The sequence below is a fragment of the Mchenga conophoros genome, linkage group LG7, assembly GCF_057382185.1.
Source record: "Mchenga conophoros isolate Kocher_MC1m ecotype Shallow Benthic linkage group LG7, M_conophoros_male_GT1.1, whole genome shotgun sequence".
Taxonomy (NCBI): domain Eukaryota; kingdom Metazoa; phylum Chordata; class Actinopteri; order Cichliformes; family Cichlidae; genus Mchenga; species Mchenga conophoros.
Window position 1 is genome coordinate 16,388,209 of NC_140532.1, and position 19,417 is coordinate 16,407,625.

Genomic DNA, 19,417 nt, shown 5'->3' on the forward strand with positions numbered 1-19,417 from the left:
TCATACTCAAGCATCATCTGTAAAGGTAGTTTTTGGATTTGATTGCATTTAGACTGGAGATTGAGTTTCTCTGTATTTGTCCCCTACAATTGAACAACATATAAATGGTATATCTGTGGGGGGACTAGTGTGGTCAGGACTCAGTGGGGTTTAAGTGATTATGGGATAAAGTTAGAGTGGAGAGCATTAATTGTGTGGATGCTTTAAGCATCCACACTATTGAGTTCCTCTTGGGACTTCCGTACACTTTTTGGCACTTAACTACTTCCACAATTTTCAGCCGATTTTCACCGTTCAAATTTTAAACTATTCTGCTATTTCTGCTAATGTGTGCTATGTCTTTTGGTATTTTTCACTATTATACTTTTTAAAATATTAAGCTTAATTTGTCCCATTGAAATGAATGGGAAACTTCTGCAATTCTGCTAAAATTTGCTTGTTTCTGAAACTTAACTACTTCCTCATATTTTCACGTAGAACAAGCATTCAAACTTTAAAATGTTCACAAATTATTGGGCTATTCATGTGTGATTCAGCTTTTTCAAATCTTTTACCGTTTTACTTTTATGCCTCTTAAAGTTTTGAGTTGCACAATTGTGATTTTTCACAAAATACATGCGTTGTTATGGTTGCTATGCTCTTGGCTTCCAGTGTGCCACTGAAGCTTTTGCAGTCTTCTCTTCATGTCCGAACAACTGTTTGCTACTTGCTCAATTTTCACTCAACTTCCACAAATTATACATCAAAACGTAGGTATTTTTGCTGGCTTTCAGGAAATGTCACTATCATTGTTGTGGGATTTATAGAATTTTGGCAAATCTCCTCAGACCAACACAAACTCTCAAAACTCTGCATAGAAAGTCAATGGAGAGCTTGTTCAAAATCATCGCTGGATTTCTGTAATGAGAGGCATATTTGAATCGTCATATCTCCTTAACGAAGCAACTTTAAGACATGAGGCTTGTCCCGGTATATCTTCAGACACTCCTGACGCTCACAATTCAAGAATTTCTTTCTCACCTATTACCGTTCTGAAATGAGTTGGACTTGTTTGAGGGTAGGAAATTCGTCCGTCGCACAGATTTCTTCAGATTTCAAACTCTGGAAATGAACCACTTTTTTCTCTCGTCATAACTTTTTGTTGGATTTCCACAGAGACCTGAAAATTTCCATGACTGTTCACCAAAGCCTGCTGTCTCTTACGGTGAAAGAATGATATCAATGCTCCAAATAGATTTCGAGTTACAAAGCGTTGTTTGAGGGCAAGTCAAGGCAGTTTTTGCTTCACTCTACTCAGTTATGGTGCATTACAAGTCAAATATCTTTAATAATTCATATTTTAATGATAAATTGTTAACACTGGAAGATTCCCCCATCTCTTCTGAACAAAACGGTGTAAGAATGACCGCTCTAGCCCCTACGGTTAGGAAATTATGGTCATTTGTTTGAGGGGAGTCGTCACTATGAGAAATAGACTGCAATAATCCTGTGCCTCTCTGTGCTGCCTGTGTAAACAGATGCACCTGTTTTGGCGGGAAAACGTAAACAGCCACTCTGATTGGTGGATTCAAATTCAGCAGCTCCCAGGCTGACCTAGAAACTTACTTCTCTCTCCCTCTGTGTGTGTGTGTGTGTGTGTGTGTGTGTGTGTGTGTGTGTGTGTGTGTGTGTGTGTGTGTGTGTGTGTGTGTGTGCGTGTGAGAGAGAGAGAGAGAAAGGCTTTTAATGGGATGATCTCATTCTAAGATTCAAATTCAATATATTTAGACTGGTTGACTGAATTGGATCTTGTGTGTGTGTCTCTCTGTGCATGTGTGTTTCCTTCTGTGTACATATTTCTGATTGTGTGGCTGTTATATATTTTTTTTGCTGATTTTTGTCATTTAACAAGTATATTTGAGGGACTCTCAGCATGTTCAGCATTTTTTCAGCTGTCCATTTTGCTTTTCCAATTTTTCTGTTTAACTTATTACTATTGTGCTAAATCAAACTATTTCTGCTATTTTATAAGATTTGTGCTTAATATACTATTTCTGCTTTTAATAGGATTTGTGCTTAATATAGTATTTCTGCTTTTTATAGGATTTGTGCTTAATATACTATTTCTGCTTTTTATAGGATTTGTGCTTAATATAGTATTTCTGCTAAATGTAGTATTTATGCTTAATCATACTATTTCTATATATTTCTGCCAGGCAGCCAATCCTCTGTGCGAACTCAGACACATATCACATATCAGGGCCTGCACGGCTTCCCAGCCAGCCAATCATGTCTGAGGTCTTCCGTTTCCTCTCTCGTCATATCTCAGCGACGGTTGTACAAAGAGCAATGAAAATCGCAGTCAAAGTACACCAAAGTCCGCTGATTCACCCAGCACAAGAAATATGCCTCTAGTCCACCTAGTTTTTGAGTTACACAACGTTTTGTAACTCCAAAAAACGGCGTTTTTCGCCTCTCACCGCGATCTAATTCTGACTCCTCATCACCCTGTTTTTCAAGACGGCTCCTCTCTTTCCCAGTGGCGCAGTTGGTAATGACACGGGTCTGCAAGCCAAAGATCGTGGGTTCGATTCCACCTTGGTCAACATGTTTTTTTCCCTACAAATTAATACACTGTCACAGACCAGTAATTCATATTCATCATTTATTACAATTCTGCAAACTGTTATGATTTTACCAGCTTTTCTAATATGGACCTCACATTCTTAACACTCCATGGCACAAATACTCTTCCCTTTAGGCTCTGTGTATGTGTATCAATATTTCTCCCATTTTAAAGTATTACTCCTCTATAATTGTATTTCTGTTAAATCAAAGTACTTTTACTACATCTTAGTACTTCTGCTCAATCACAGTATTTCTGCTAAATCATACTATTTCTACTATATTATATTTTTCTTTCTAAATATAGCATTTCTGCTATATAATTGTATTTATGCTATGTTATAATATTTGTGCTAAACCAGAGTATTTGTGCTGAAACATAGTATTTCTGCCAAATGATAGTATTTCTGTCAAATTATAGTATTTGTGCTAAAACATAGTATTAATTTAAAATTACAATATTCATAGTTCATCACAGTGTCTCTGGTAAATCACAATATTTCTGCTAAGTTCTGCTATGCTATTGTATTTCTGCCAAGTATTATGTTTCCTCTAAGATATTGCAGTTCTGCTAAGTTATTACATTTTAGCAAACTTCTTTTGCTTCTGCAAAGTTTTTACAATTTCTGCAACTTTTCAGCTTTTTCAGCTAGTTTTTGCAGACAGCTTCAGCTTAAAGCATCCACACTGCATTTTCGCAGGAAATGCAAATTTTTCTAGTTGGATGTTGGCATACAGACGTGGAACATAGTGGCGTATCACAATAAGGATGAGATACTTGTCAAATCGAGAATAATAAGGAGAATAATAGCCATTCTGTAGTTAGTATTCATTCACTTTGCGTGTGAGTGTATTCAGTCCATATACCCACTGTTGTTTTATGAATGGGATCTACTCTGGGCTGGAGCACTCCATCAACTTAAACTTGAGTCCTCTGCAAAACATTAACAGCATTCACAAGCTAATGTCTCTTTAACCAATCAGTGTGATTTAATATAAATTGGACTTTTAGACATTTCAACTGGAATTTTAAAGGTATAAAGAGTTGATTTGAAAATTTTGGATGGGTAGGTAGCTTTAGATAGGCTATCCAAATAAATGTTATGAATGGGAGGCACAGGGCAGGCCCAGAATAATGGAGATAAACAGATGCCCTGATGATCTCTGCTGATCCAGCCCCAGCAGTCACTGAGCAGAAGACATCAAGGACAGGCAAGGGCGGGGCCCCATTTGTTTTCAATCATCGACTCATGAGAGATAAACCAGCAAAATGGCAAAAACTTGAGATGGATGTCAGCCCGTTGAAATGCAGTTGTGTACAAACCAATTGTTATTGTGTACTGTTTACATTTTTGCAGAGATATATGGATAGAAAACAATGGGTGAAATGTTTAAAAGCATTTCCTTTTCAAACTCTGTCTTTTAGATTCACATGTAGTTGTGTGATGGCAGCAGAAGCAAAAATGTGTTCATGCATTTTGTAAGTAGGGAAAAAAAAAACACCAGAGGAAAGGCTCGGGCTCATGTGCAGGCAGCCTGTGGTGAGGAAACCTTTTCAGTTCTGCATGATTTAAAATTTGGCTCTTTACTCCAGTATGTAGCAAAAAAAGGGGAATGAACACATAAAAGCTGTTCTTACTTCTCACTTTAAGCTTAACCTTTTAATGTTTAGAAATTTGAATGTATAAAAAAATAGTAGTCAATAGTCCAGTTCTTAATTTTGCATTTGATTGACTACTCCACCACCACCACCACCACCACCACAGCCTCTCTCACTATTTCTTTAAGGAGCTGACCTTGATTAGAGTTTGTGTTATTTTAGGGTGCCACACTTATGCTCTTTGTCCTGCAACAGACCTAAATAGCTGTGGTAGCTCTACAAATGGTAATAGTGATGGTATATAGGCATAATTTCTATATGCGCAAATATAAATACAATTTTTTTCTGATACAGCCGTTTTGTATGCAAGCCTAGTGTTGTCTTTAATGAAGCTTGAAATTGAACATGGAGTAGTTAATAAGGGAAGTTTCACAACACTGAAAGTGAAGGTAGAAACTTTAGATGTGTGGCAAGTATATGGGTGGGAAGATAGTATTTGGTTCATCAGCAGACCTTTAAGGAACCATTCCTTTTGTTTAATGAGGAACAGCTGGGACTGGCCTCTGGCAGAAGGTCACAGTGTAGCTTAGTCTACAAACATAGGTGTTTACCTCCAGCATACTTCCTAAATTTTCCCCATAAATGCTTGGTTTCACTTCTTTCAGCCTTTGTGTCTGTTTTTTCTTTCCACAATAAGGCAGCTTGTTTCCATGACTCTGAAATCTGCTTGAATTGCCCGTTCAGCTGTGTCACCTTGACACACTTTGCTCGCAGTCACAGCTGCCTCAGTTGAGCTGCTAATTTAATTATTTGTGCAAAAAATCAGATTTATTGCCCGAATGAGCAGCTGTTTTCTGTGAATACGTTTAAAGGTCTAAGGTGAAGGTCTAAGCTAATCAGGCCTCCAGATTAAGCTATGGGTTCTATTTTCTGCAGTATTTGTGCTTCAGCACAGTGTGTTTTCATCATGTTTTCATCACCACATCACTACGTTTTGGAACACTGTCTGTCCTGTGACTTGTGTGGACTGCAGAGCTGCTATTTTGTCCTTTATTGTCTTTTCTCCCACTGCCCCACACACGCCCTCTCATAAACTGCCTATTCTGCCTATTCAGCTCAGCTATTGTGAGGAGGGCTATTCATACCTCTGGTCAGCATCCATGTGGTATTGGAGAGTACCATACCAGCCCTAACGCTTTTCATGCTTGCTAGGAGTACTTACCTGATGGCACGAAAACCCCAATTGGCACTCGTGGGCTTTGTCTGATGTTCAACTTCCTTCTCGTGTAATGGGATTCGATTTTTGACCTTTGCCAAAAGAGTTATCATTATGAGGGTCTCGTTGATGAGCTGACGTTTCATTTGTTTAAGAGACAAAGCAACATTTTTAAATTCATTTCCTTTAATATCCTGTCAATTTAAAAAAAAAAAAACAAAAAAAAAAAAGTGTGATCCTCTAGTATTACAGATATGAAGTTGGGTTTAGCCTGATACCAATACCGTATTTGGTGATTTATAAATCAGGCTGATGACTTTTTCCCTGACATGTCTTATGTGTCATTATTTATTAGATATGAGAGAAAATAACTACAATTAAAAATAAACTTGTTTTATTCTCACGAGTTGTGCATCACTCGTTTACGCTCCACCTGGGTCTACTCTGATCAACTGTTAATACTGATACACTGACAAATAGAGCAGGGCGATATGGCCAAAAATATTTATCACGATATATATTTGAAAATTTGCGATAACGATATAACCGACGATATAATTGATGCGAGACAAAATACAACTCCACAACATTACTAGCGCAAAAAGACAACCTTCCATTTATTTTCACTTAAACAAGAAGCTGGTTTTTATGTACATTAAAGCTTTATAAAAATGTAACAGTGCAAATGCAAATTCCTTGCTGAAAGTTTAACCAAAAGGCATTTCCAGTAGAAATGGGCTGACATATCCTGAGCATAACCATGTATAATATCCACTGAAGTTAAAAAGAGGTGCTTTGCAACATTAAACTGCAGTGTGCAGTATGTATTTTTCGGACCATAAGGTGCACGGGATTATAAGGCACATTAAGCGAAACAAAGCAGTCAGATAAATCAAACTTTATTAAACTCATTCTTCTTGCTTCCTCCACTTCTGTACCATTGATTCATTAATGTTGAATTCTCTGGCAGCTGCTCTATTCCCATGTTGTTGCAGTATATTAATGACTAACCTCATATTGTGGATGGATTATCTCAGTTGTTCTCCTGACTGAAGTTTGGTCCGTTTACAACATCCTGCCATGCGATTGCATTTGTCTCTAACCATGAAGAACCTTCACGTTAACTTTTATAAGTGGAAAAGTGTTAGTGTTCGTCCTCCAGCTTCACTGTTTATGTTATGCTAACATAGCTGTGTCGCTAGCGATCACGTAGCACATCATTATATACCAGCTAGCCCAACTTCAGTAACCCTACAAACGTCACTGCTGTTTAGTTTCCTGTCTTCATTTATGTTGGAAGTGATAGCAGAACTGTACGTTTGATTTTTTTCAGAAATCTCTCAGTCAGAACATGCTATATCATGCTTAGGTAACTAGCGAAACTAGCGAGCTAACTTCCGCTAGCTTCCTGCTAACGTCTAACTCCGTTAAATGTAATAACTTTAGTTTTCATGGATGCCTGGAAGTTAAACTTCATAGTTACACCTGGTAAAGCCGCAATGCTGATCGTTTTATTAAAGATGAAAGAATTTAGACAGTTTTTAACTCTAAGTGATGCTGCAGTGTTGTTTGACCTGAAGATTACGGAGTTTAGGACCCAGATTACTCCCAGATTTAAGAGCATCTTAGTCCGACAAATATGACAATAACAACGGCCGCTTGCATGTTCTGCAAAAAAATGTGCTTTGTCGTGTATCTGACGGACAAACACCAAACCAGTTCCACATCACGGAAGTTGCACCATTTTTACAAACCAATTCTGGTTCATTTGTTTCACTCAACAATCGGCCATGTGCGTATGAAAACAAAGGCACTGCGCATGCGCGTTTTACTCCCATTCTATCGCGATATTTCATTTTCCTATCGTTGCCTAACATTATACCGGTATTACCGTGAACGGTATAATATGGCCCAGCCCTACTGACAAACAGCTAATATCAGGCTGTGCCCATATGTATATCGGTGGGGCTTTACTAGGGGTGAAGGTTGCCAGATAACAACATATAAACGCAGTTAAATGTGCTGCAGATATATAATTTATTTATGATGGTAACTCTTGATGATTGTCTACCATCTGATCTACAGGGAGTGCAGAATTATTAGGCAAGTTGTATTTTTGAGGAATAATTTTATTATTGAACAACAACCATGTTCTCAATGAACCCAAAAATCTCATTAATATCAAAGCTGAATGTTTTTGGAAGTAGTTCTTAGTTTGTTTTTAGTTTTAGCTATTTTAGGGGGATATCTGTGTGTGCAGGTGACTATTACTGTGCATAATTATTAGGCAACTTAACAAAAAACAAATATATACCCATTTCAATCATTTATTTTTACCAGTGAAACCAATATAACATCTCCACATTCACAAATATACATTTCTGACATTCAAAAACAAAACAAAAACAAATCAGCGACCAATATAGCCACCTTTCTTTGCAAGGACACTCAAAAGCCTGCCATCCATGGATTCTGTCAGTGTTTTGATCTGTTCACCATCAACATTGCGTGCAGTAGCAACCACAGCCTCCCAGACACTGTTCAGAGAGGTGTACTGTTTTCCCTCCTTGTAAATCTCACATTTGATGATGGACCACAGGTTCTCAATGGGGTTCAGATCAGGTGAACAAGGTGGCCATGTCATTAGTTTTTCTTCTTTTATAGCCTTTCTTGCCAGCCATGCTGTGGAGTACTTGGACGCGTGTGATGGAGCATTGTCCTGCATGAAAATCATGTTTTTCTTGAAGGATGCAGACTTCTTCCTGTACCACTGCTTGAAGAAGGTGTCTTCCAGAAACTGGCAGTAGGACTGGGAGTTGAGCTTGACTCCATCCTCAACCCGAAAAGGCCCCACAAGCTCATCTTTGATGATACCAGCCCAAACCAGTACTCCACCTCCACCTTGCTGGCGTCTGAGTCGGACTGGAGCTCTCTGCCCTTTACCAATCCAGCCACGGGCCCATCCATCTGGCCCATCAAGACTCACTCTCATTTCATCAGTCCATAAAACCTTAGAAAAACCAGTCTTGAGATATTTCTTGGCCCAGTCTTGACGTTTCAGCTTGTGTGTCTTGTTCAGTGGTGGTCGTCTTTCAGCCTTTCTTACCTTGGCCATGTCTCTGAGTATTGCACACCTTGTGCTTTTGGGCACTCCAGTGATGTTGCAGCTCTGAAATATGGCCAAACTGGTGGCAAGTGGCATCTTGGCAGCTGCACGCTTGACTTTTCTCAGTTCATGGGCAGTTATTTTGCGCCTTGGTTTTTCCACACGCTTCTTGCGACCCTGTTGACTATTTTGAATGAAATGCTTGATTGTTCGATGATCACGCTTCAGAAGCTTTGCAATTTTGAGACTGCTGCATCCCTCTGCAAGATATCTCACTATTTTTGACTTTTCTGAGCCTGTCAAGTCCTTCTTTTGACCCATTTTGCCAAAGGAAAGGACGTTGCCTAATAATCATGCACACCTGATATAGGGTGTTGATGTCATTAGACCACACCCCTTCTCATTACAGAGATGCACATCACCTAATATGCTTAATTGGTAGTAGGCTTTCGAGCCTATACAGCTTGGAGTAAGACAACATGCATGAAGAGGATGATGTGGACAAAATACTCATTTGCCTAATAATTCTGCACTCCCTGTACTTTGAGTAGTATGATATGTTATTACTCTAGCACTTGTAGGATCATCTTACTAGGCTGTGTGTGATATTTTTTTTCTTATAAACAAAAAATCAAGAACCAAATGCTCTCACTTATCCTGTGATTAAAGCATCATTATAATTGGTTCATGTCTTTAAAAATGCAGGCTAGATAGCTTGACTCCTCTGACCTGCCTGCACACTTGAATGCCCAGTCTAGAGACCTTGAGGCAGTTATAAAGGCATTCAATTAAAAATAGGATGCATTTGCTGTGGTCAGGCAGTGTGTATTTATAGAAGTTGTGAGGAGAGAGAAAGCGGCATGGGTTTCCTTGCTTGAGCTTTCCCAGAATTAGAAAGCAGTTACAGAAAATGCAGAATTTGAATTTTCTGTCTGGAGAAGTGGAACATTTTACCATTTCAAGTTGTTTAATTGATGTGATTTTGTGTCGTAAAGTCACTTAATCATCAGTTCAAGTCGTCCTGGGACAGTGCTTCATCTTTTACCCTTGCAAGGTTACCTTTGTGTTGCAGAGTTTGTTTGAAAAGCCCTTTTTCAAAATCTAAATTTGCCACAGTGGTTTTTTAAACTCTGCACCATGACTTGGGGGGAATTTCTTCCAGTTTTTCAACAGAACACAGAATGAGGAAATCCCCTTCAGTGGCTTTTTCCCTCCTTTTTTACTGACAGCAAAATATATGACAGCCACCGCTGTTTATAGTGGTTTTTTTCTTAATATTTTTATTGGTAGAAACCAAGGATTTAATAATCTTAATTATTAAGTTTTTTATTTTTACATTAACCAAACTTAGGATCACTGTATTAAGTCTTTTTTTTAAGCTCAAGATTGTTGAATAAACATCAAAGATATTTTATGAGATTTCAACAGGGTTCCTAAGTTCTGGTGTTAAAATCCAATTATATGTTGTCAAAACTCATGGAGCCCTATCCCTCTCTCTATAATGGTATGGATCTTTCTTGCAGCCTCTTAGTTATTTGTGGTTAAACTGCAGTGGAACGAGAGCATGGGATCAAAGTCCCACCCGGAGCAATAAAAAGCTTAGCCTGTGGAGTGCTGGAGTGACCCCCCCCCCCTCCCAGACCTTAAGCTCTTCATTACTGCAGCTCACTGCTAATTATTTTGGACAGGACAGTTCAGGAGACAGAAAACTCCCCAACCCTCCTCACTGCAGGGTGGTCGGTCATTACTCCCACTCCTAGTCCCGCACCTTTTGTACATCTGCAGAAGATCCTGTGGGTGCACTTCACCCATACCCGCCCCATGAACAAACAAAGGGAGAGATCTTACACTAAAATGTAGAGGAAACAATGCGTCTCTGCTCTACTACCACATGCCTGTCTTACAGTAAAACACTGTGATTTTAAGCTAATTTAATCTGGACCGTATTGACCACAGACCACATCCTGCAGAACATGTGTGACTATTTTAAATGTTGTTGCAAACTAAAATTAGCTGGGTGAGGTGGAAAACATATTTACTCACAGTTAGGAGGTCACAGTAAAAGTAGATTTTTAAAAAAATTTTTTTGTTAAAACAATAACTGCCATCAACAGTCATTAAGGACTAAGGTTTAGTGATATTTTTTGGAAGGCCCTCATGTTGTTTACAACAAGGAAATCGAGCCACATTTCTTGCCAGTAATTGTTCTGTAGCGTGTTCCTGTCATGGTTGAATTTAGCTCCCAGTGCCATATGGATACAGCAAAATTGATTTTGAGGAAATTCTTCTCACTATTGTCAAGGCTGTCAATCATGTTGTGAATGTTTCTCTTGTATAGCTTGAATAGATGGAAAGGCTAGCTCCTCTGTAGGTTGCTTTAAAAAAGGACCTTCCTTTTTTAAAAAGGTCAGAAAAAGTATATTGTATCATCATACCTTTTTTGGCCTGCATACAGGCACAGATGGTTGTGATGGGAATGTTTAGGATCTTCTCAAATTACTTCTGTCCAAAAAGGTGTGCTATACAGACACTGACCTCTGACTTGTGTCAGCTTGCCCATCTCTATAAACCTCTGTGAGAGCAACCCTTTCATGTAAGGGTACATAGTTTGTATCCTTAAATGAAAGAGCCCTAGTCAGGTTCATTTTGAGCGTGGTACTTCAGCTATCTTTGAAACTTTAATTTATATCAGTATGTTTCAGAATATTAAGATCCACCAGGTCACTGGTGGAACACCTAGGGTTGGGGTTAGGGTTAATCAACATCCACCACTTGTTTTTTCAAAATTTTCACCCATAAGGGAAAAAACAGAAAAGCTTTAAACCACAAAAATCTAATATCAACATGAATGTATGGGGCTTCATTTGAAAGGCACCATCTCTTAGGTTTTTTGTTTGTTTGTTATTGGACGACAGCCTTAACACCTTACCGGGGTGTCCAACTCCAGGCCTCGAGGGCCAGTGTCCTGCAGGTTGTCTACAGCTGATTTAAATGGCTAAATTACCTCCTCAACATGTCTTGAAGTTCTCCAGAGGCCTGGTAATGAACTAAACATTTAATTCAGGTGTGTTGACCCAGGGTGAGATCTAAAACCTGCAGGACACCAGCCTTTGAGGCCTGGAGTTGGACACCCCTGCCCTTGACATTTCAGTGGTAACCTGGTGGATGTCAGAAGGGTGTGGTATGTGTTTAAGGGTCAGCACTTGTGCCGCTCTAACAGCCTTGTAGCTTGTCAACTCTCAAGAATACTTCAATAGTTTAATATTTCTTTTAATAGAGGTAATATATTTCTTTTTCAGATTCAGGTGAATTAATTACAGACATGTAAATACACTGCCCTAATTAAATTAAGTTCATCTGTCTTTTTGGATTAAGTGCATTTCCCATAAATAATTTTTGATAATTTTGTTTTTAATCCAGGTTTCAGTGTTAAGTTTCTAATTTTATTATATTTCCTCATGTACCCGTTTAACATTTCTTACTATAGACAGAAAGAGATTGTGACGGGAGTCACTGGAGCTTGATTATTTTAGCAAAGACTGTGTAGGGGTCCTCTCTGAGTTGCCTCACATCCTTCGTTTGGTCTCCAGACTACTGGGAACTGTCTGGTGTCTTTTGGCTGCTACAGCAGATGTTTGACTCCTTTTTGTTTGTCCATTTTTTTTTTTTTTTGCCAGTTTCATTGCGCAACTAATGTATAATTGACTTCTTTGAGCTGTGTGTCGAGCAAGCCCCTACTTTACTGTACCATCTTTCAGAACCTCTGGGATTTTACCACCCAGACTGCCAAACCAAAACAATGAGCTGAAAGAAGCTGAAAAGTTGTAAATAGGGTGATGGTTTGGAAGTGGGATTGGCAGTCTGAGCAATCTTTTAACACTAAACAGTCTTTTTGTGTTTTCATTCGGTGCGTTTTTGTTTTACTGCATAATTATTGCACTCAAAGAAGTGTATCTTGACACATACAAAGTTCTTTATGATGCATTCACCCAAAAAGTGTAGGTTAATGCATACTAACAAGGTAAAATAATGCTCTAAGATCTTTACCTTACAGTATGAATGGCTTTGACATTGTTATTCTTGTGAATTGTTCTTATATAAAATGTATTTAATTGCACTGAAACAGCAAGTTTTAGTGTCTTCCTGCAGCATTTAAAGAGTTTCCCGCTGCTATGTATGTGTGTTTGTGTTTATTGCAAACATCCTCAGATGTGGGAGGTAATGGATGTTGTCGTTGCCCTAGAGCCCCACTACAGATTGACCACATGTATGCATTTTGTGTAGCTTACTGTGCATTTGCTGTACAAGCCAGCACAAGCAGCACCTTTGGAGAAATTCTCAGCTGTACCTGCACCACAAGTAGAGCAACTTAGCAATAAGAAAACACTACGTGGTGATCAGGGCTTTAAAATGTTGCAATTGTATATTATTGTTATTAATAACCCTTTTCCTTGAATGGTGGCCTGCCAGCATTTGAATGGCTTAACTTTGATGGGAATTTTACATAGTTTAAAGTGAATAAAGAAAGACTGCTTTAGTGAAAATGCATTACTGTTTTTGTTGTGTACTGTTGTTTGCCTAATGCAGCATAGCACATGCAGAAATCGCAGTTGTATGATGGGCCACTGTAAGGAAGTCACTTCGTCAGGAGCTCTGAAGAAGTTTTTGGCAAATTGACGGTGACCCTTCCTTAATGCTCTCATCTCCCAGATTAGAGTTGACAATGATACAGCTCTGATCCTTGATGAACGAAGGCCAACTGCAGGTGAATGTAGCTGAATTTGGTTTTTTAGCTGGGAGCAGAACCTCTGGCCTAATTCTACCACCATTTTACAATTGAGTGCTGTGCCTAGCTATGCCCATTGTCTGCTCTTTATGTGGTGAGTCTGGCTTGACCCATGCTGTCCTGGATGATTGCTCTCCAGAAATGTACTGGCCTAGACTGACAGTACGACCAGGACGGGATGTTTTCGGGTTATTGGAGTTTGGTAGAACAAGCGTGGAGAGTTTTCTCTCTGCCATTGATATAGTTTTTTGGAGATGACAGGGCATCTGAACTGACAGCGGTCATAGTCAGTATCCAAACTTAGAAATGTGAAAAAATGTGATTGATTGGAGCTGATTCTGTAGTAGAAATCATTATTGGGACTGTTGTGCAAAGGAATGTTCTTTTTTGTGTTCCACTATTTTGTGTATCTATACTTTTTCTCTCTCTGGTATTTGTAGCCAACCTATGCAGACCAGCATAGGCATGTGTGAGGGATGCCAAAGAAATATGGTGCCGCTGGCTTGCCCAAAGACCGCACAGAGTGCTCTGCTGCCAACAGAGCCTCCAGTAATTATAGACCAGGGCTGTGGATACTGTTGCTCTTCAGGCTAAAATGAAACTAAACCCCATATTTTATACTTGGTATTTGGTCGTTTCTTCAGTGTTTAAACACTGTGTTATTTTTGGGCTGTAGCTTGAGTCTCTTGTGTTTATAGTACAGCCTGACTGAGTTAAAGTATAGAATAACTATCAAGAACATAAAGGCAGGAGTAGCTTTGATGCCTTTGTTGACATTGCAAGCCATATGTTTTGTTAAGTCTCCATTTTTGTTATTATGTTGATTAAGATATGTATAAAATACTCAGTTGCACCCCATCTCTGTATCAGTCACTAAATAACTATCAGTTTCTATTTCTAAATTGCAGGTTATGTGGTAGGAAGCTAAATTGTATGTTGATGTTAAATTTACAGTCTTGGCAGTATTCCACCGACACTGTTAAAGCAACAAATGATTAACATGAGTGACACTAAAGCCCATCAGCGAGCTTCCTCACCCCGAGGCCATTCACACTGACCGCTGGCTCCTTTACCAGTACGCTGCTGTTCTTCAAGGACTGTGAGGTCGCTGTCCTGGTGTTCTAATTATGTCAGGGTGGAACTGACTGCAGGCCGCTCTAATTGGCCAACAGGATAGTGGCATCATTTGTTCCTCTGTTATTAGATTTTGAGTGTATGTTAGCACAACAGCCTGCTGGAACCCTTTTTTAATGATCATTTTCATGATTTCTTCACATGGGCTTTCAAATGATTTTGGATGTACCAAATATCCTCTATTTTATAAATTATAAGAGGAAAAACTGACATGTTTAAACTTAAATATATACATTTTTTGTTTGTTTTTGTTTAAGAGAACTACTGCCATACTTTTTATTTAAACGCCTCTTCTCTCCATCCCAAGTAGACAAGCCATAAGAATTTTTGCCCCTATTGAGCAGCCATAGTACCTAGAGTACCTATTCTGGTGAACTGACACAATGTGTGTCAAGTTAGGTCAGTTTCCACTATCTCTTCTAATTGATTATAATATGTATGAAGTTAACGGTCTACTGAGCAGGCTCAGAAGCAGTGCTCACAAATGCCAGGTCTACATTCTTCTCGTTAAAGAAGAAGTCTTTAATCCTCGAAATTAGTTCGATTGAAATGCCTCCAAGCTGCTGCCGCTTTGCTGTTAGCTTGCAAGCTTTCCATGCAATGTTAGCTCTCCTGCTAGCAACCAGTGGACTACTGCCATTTACAACTCAATTGATTGGGTTGGCTGTTGGTCAGCACATTGTCAGTGATTTTGTGTCAAGATGGGACTGATGTGTCATGATGGGGGGGCTTGAGAGAAGGTCTATTATTAGTGTGCTGAGAATTACTAGCAGTAATAGGAATGGCTTTTTTTTTTTTTTTTTTTTGAGGGAGGGGTGTAATAAGACTATAGTTTTAAAGATTGAACTCAACAATTAAAGACAGTAGATAATTTAAGGAGGTATAAGTTGACAAGAAATTATACATGAGGCTCTAAAGTTTGATATATGCTTAGTTTTATACAGAATTGTTATCGACTTTTACATTTTTCCTTTAATACAGTAGTTTTGTTTCCATGGCAATGTGTTATCAGTCCCAACACCTACAAATTTTCTGGCTTAAACTCTGTCATTTCAAGTGTGGTCAGTTTCTTAATTGGTGTGGCTTACTACTACTTCCGCACTGTGTGTGCAATTTTCGTTACCATACACAATATCAATTGTTTGATTCTCTTATATTTTGCTAGTAAAAGTTTCAAATAAAAGCAAAAATTTTAATTTTTCTGAAATTCTTCTGTTAAGCAGCATGTCTATTAGATATTTTTAAAAGTAGGTATAAATGGAGAGATCTATTATTGACAGACTTATTTTTTGACCAAAACAATAATCAGTATTTTTTTTTTCTTCCCTGTCCTCCTCCTCGTTAGCCACAATGAACGGAAGGTGACCTGCAAGCATCCTGTGTCAGGCTTACCCTCGCAAGACAACTGCATCTTTGTCATCAACGAACAGTAAGTCTCTTGTTTTTTTTCTTTTCTTTCTCTCAGAATGCCACTGTGCAGCATTTTTAGCACTACAGTATGCTGTTGAAACTCCTCATGTGTAGGCAACATTGCATAAGTTGTTGCCGTGCCATCGTCTATTTGCAGTTCTGCCCTTTGAATTCAAAGGCTCTATTCAATGCATCCTCAGTTATGCGGTTTCATAAAGAAATTTCTCAGCAGTAAGAAGGAAAGTTCTGTTAAGAAAAAAAACATTTGTAGGTAACTTTTCATATTTCAAAGACTTAAATTTTAGTGCTGGTGCTAAGGCCCCAGAGTAAAAACCATTATTATTTCAGGCATACATCAAATAGTGGAAAACATGATTAATCACATTTTGGCCCTTGTTTTGACCTGGAGAGAAGTTCATGTCCTTTTCAAATACAGTACAGGGTCAACTGTGTGACGTCCATGTGATCATCTACACTGCTTTCAGTCATCAAATTTTTGCCCACATGACTGAATCAGATGTCAGTCATCTCAAGCTTTTACTTACAGGAGATCAACACTATGACTCTGTCCAGTATTTTCATTACCATCCTCTAACTTCATAACCTTCCTGATTGACTGTTTAAGTCCGCAGCATGTCGAAAGTGAGGACAAATATCTGTCTGCTCCACTGCCCTCCTTAACTAGTTCCCATTCTGATTTACTTCAGTCTGTAAGATTGCTAAATATACACAGCTTACATCACAGCCCACAGCGCTTTCATGGTTTACCCTAGCCATCATAGCTTAATGCTGCGTAGCATGTTCCAGCTCTGCTCAGTTTCTAAGTTAGATTTTAAACCCCATTCATTGTAGATCTCCTCCACTAGATTGTTCCACTAAAATCAAGCCATCACAACTGGTGTCACTTATTTTAGCACCGAATACTGATTGAAACACGTTCTGCTCCAAGACGTATAATTTCACTCTCAAGTGGTTCGGCAGTAAAGAAGAAATCCCCCAGTCGTTCTTTATGAGTACCAGTTTCAGCTTTTTCCAATATGTGGGTTAGAAAGTTGTTTTTTTTTTCCAGAGCATGCTGTAGTGACCTATTTGTCTCTCTAAAATCTTCTGAGCAGCACTTTTCTTCGGTATAGATTGAATAATCAGGAAAAAAAAGTTTGTGAAGAAGCTTGTTGTACCAGAACTGTGACACTGCACTCGCTTGACACATTCCTCTCTCCACTGTGTTGCTCACACATTTCTGCCGCTTTTCACGCTAAGAAGCACAACATGTCAGTGCTAGATAATATCTAATTTAGCAATTTGAGTTTTATCATTTACAGAATCTGCAAAAAAAAAAGGAGAAAAAAGAACGCACATCGGGTCCAGTTAGCGAAGGCAACACAGAAAAGCGGTAAACCTACATGACTCACAATTCGAAGTTTATTACAGAGCATTTCATCCAACAGTTGGCTCTGTTTTAGTAAAAATAGTACAAGGCCAAAATCTGCACCGTGGACGAGTAATAAAAGGCAAAGACGGATTTAAGCTGCCACAGGGATAAAGAGGCCTTGCTGAAAATCTCCGCTTAATCTGCTCTGCACTTTAAATGCACTCAAAACACAAATCTTTGCCTCAGTTTGGCATTATAATCAGTCTAGTATAACATAAAGCCTGCCTCAGCCCACCTTAAGATGGAATAAAAAGTGAGTAATTCAGGTAAAGGAAGCTTAGATTAGATTTGAGTTAATGGATTGGAGAAGACAAGCAGCCATGTTTACTTTGAGTCCCTATTTGTGTCCCATTAGGGTAGATATAGCAATGATATGTGAAGCTTTATTATGAACACTTAAACTGCAGTAAGTTACAGGATCTTCTTTCCCTTAAACAACTCTCAAAAAAGAGCTCTGCTGCTGGAAAGAGGTACAAATAATAAACTGCAGATTTATGTAACAAAACAAATGTCAGTTAGTTACATCATTTTCAATTATTTTTGTAACTTTGCCAGATAATGGGGTGCTTCTCTGGATCACTGGTTGAGCAACTGATCCATGTGCCAAAAGGCTACTGCAGAGGCCCGGGTTTAGCTCCACTCCAACCTGTCCCTACGTGTTACCTTTTAACTTTCTCTCTTTTTCACTTGTCCCTTGTAATTTCCCTCATAATCGCTTGATCCATTGACCGCTCATACTGAGGCTCATATTGAGGCTGTTGGCTTGGAGATGGCCCTGAGCGCTGGATAGCGTTAGCTGTTTTTTCTTTGTTAGTGTCTTTAAAATGTTCACGTTGAGCCGGGTTAGGGTGATTTAAATGTCTCATTAGGTTTGTCGTTAGAATTGTTTTTCCGCCAGTCTCCCTGTGGTTTACTTTGCTGAACTCTGGGTCTTCAGTCACAGTGAAGAGCTCCCACGATAACGACATGTTAGCATGTGGCCGTGAGTGTGTACAGGATCTGCACATGAATAAAACAGATCAGCTGGCAATCAGACATGAGAGGCTGACCGGCTGGTCACCAGTTCAGGCTGTGCACACTGAAAATCAACCATTTCCAGTCTCTGGCTAGTCAATTGCTACACTTTCAACAGGAAATTCTAATAATACTGTAATTATACCGCTTTGTTCTGGAAAGCTGTCACTTATCAAGAGACTGATTTCACATTCTGAAAAGTATTAACAAAACAAAGCTGCTCTTTATGTTAACATAGCTAAGAACAGTAACCAGGAACAGTTTCCCTTTCTTTATTTCTCTATTTCTTTAGTTATTGTGAGTTTCACTTCAAGGTTCAGTTTGTAGTCTTCAGTTACATAAATGTGTGACAGGAACACATGACACTGTCACTGCTACATTGCTACGCAGGGTATAATTAAAGCTATTATTTGCACATTAGTGTTCTCAAACTGCTATAATATTCATTAAGAGGCTGTATCACTCATGTGTCATACATACAGCTGTGGTGCGATGTGCGAAGTTACCACTAAAGTGCTGTATGTGCCATGTGACTGTACCCATATCTCTCATTGTCAGCTTTACCATTCTGTTATACTGTGTAAATGTTTTCCTGTTTTTAGTGTTCTGCATGATCATGTGCAGGCTAACAGGAGGTATTTGTTTACAGCAACTCACATGTAAAAATGTTGACCAAAACGCAGTCTCACCACGTGTTCAGCGTGTCAGCTGTTTCACAGTGCAGTTTACTGCGTACCGTACTAGCTGTTCATTTAAAATGTATGTGTCCGTTGGAGTGTTAGGGACAATGTTAAAAACAGGGCTGTTTTACTGTAGTGTTGGGTTGATTTTTCTTATTACAGGTTGTCCTTTAGCTAAATTTGCTACTTTAATCATTTTAATTTTCAGCTTACTTGTCCCTAGGGCTGCCACGATTAGTCGACTAGTCACGATTATGTCGACTATCAAAATCGTTGACAACTAATTTAATAGTCGACGCGTTGTTTGAAGCTTTGTAAGATCCCAAAAGACGCAGGAATAAGTAGTAGGATTTAAGAGTGTAATAACGGACTGAAACAGGAGATGGCAGCACTGCATGTACAAGGATGCCAGCTTCTGTTAAACCCCGAAGAAGA

The 19,417-nt window shown here is 38.9% G+C and overlaps 1 protein-coding gene across 11 annotated transcripts in view; it reads left to right on the forward strand.

Moving 5' to 3' along the window:
* The window catches only part of LOC146569900 (pleckstrin homology domain-containing family A member 5-like), a 94,067-nt gene that overhangs the window by 40,754 nt on the left and 33,896 nt on the right, over nucleotides 1-19,417 (forward strand). For all 11 annotated transcript variants that reach the window (XM_085282554.1, XM_085282553.1, XM_085282556.1 and 8 more), the window contains one exon: nucleotides 15,792-15,875. In XM_085282554.1, the coding sequence (XP_085138680.1) occupies nucleotides 15,792-15,875 (84 nt within the window). The remainder of the gene's footprint in view (nucleotides 1-15,791; nucleotides 15,876-19,417) is intronic.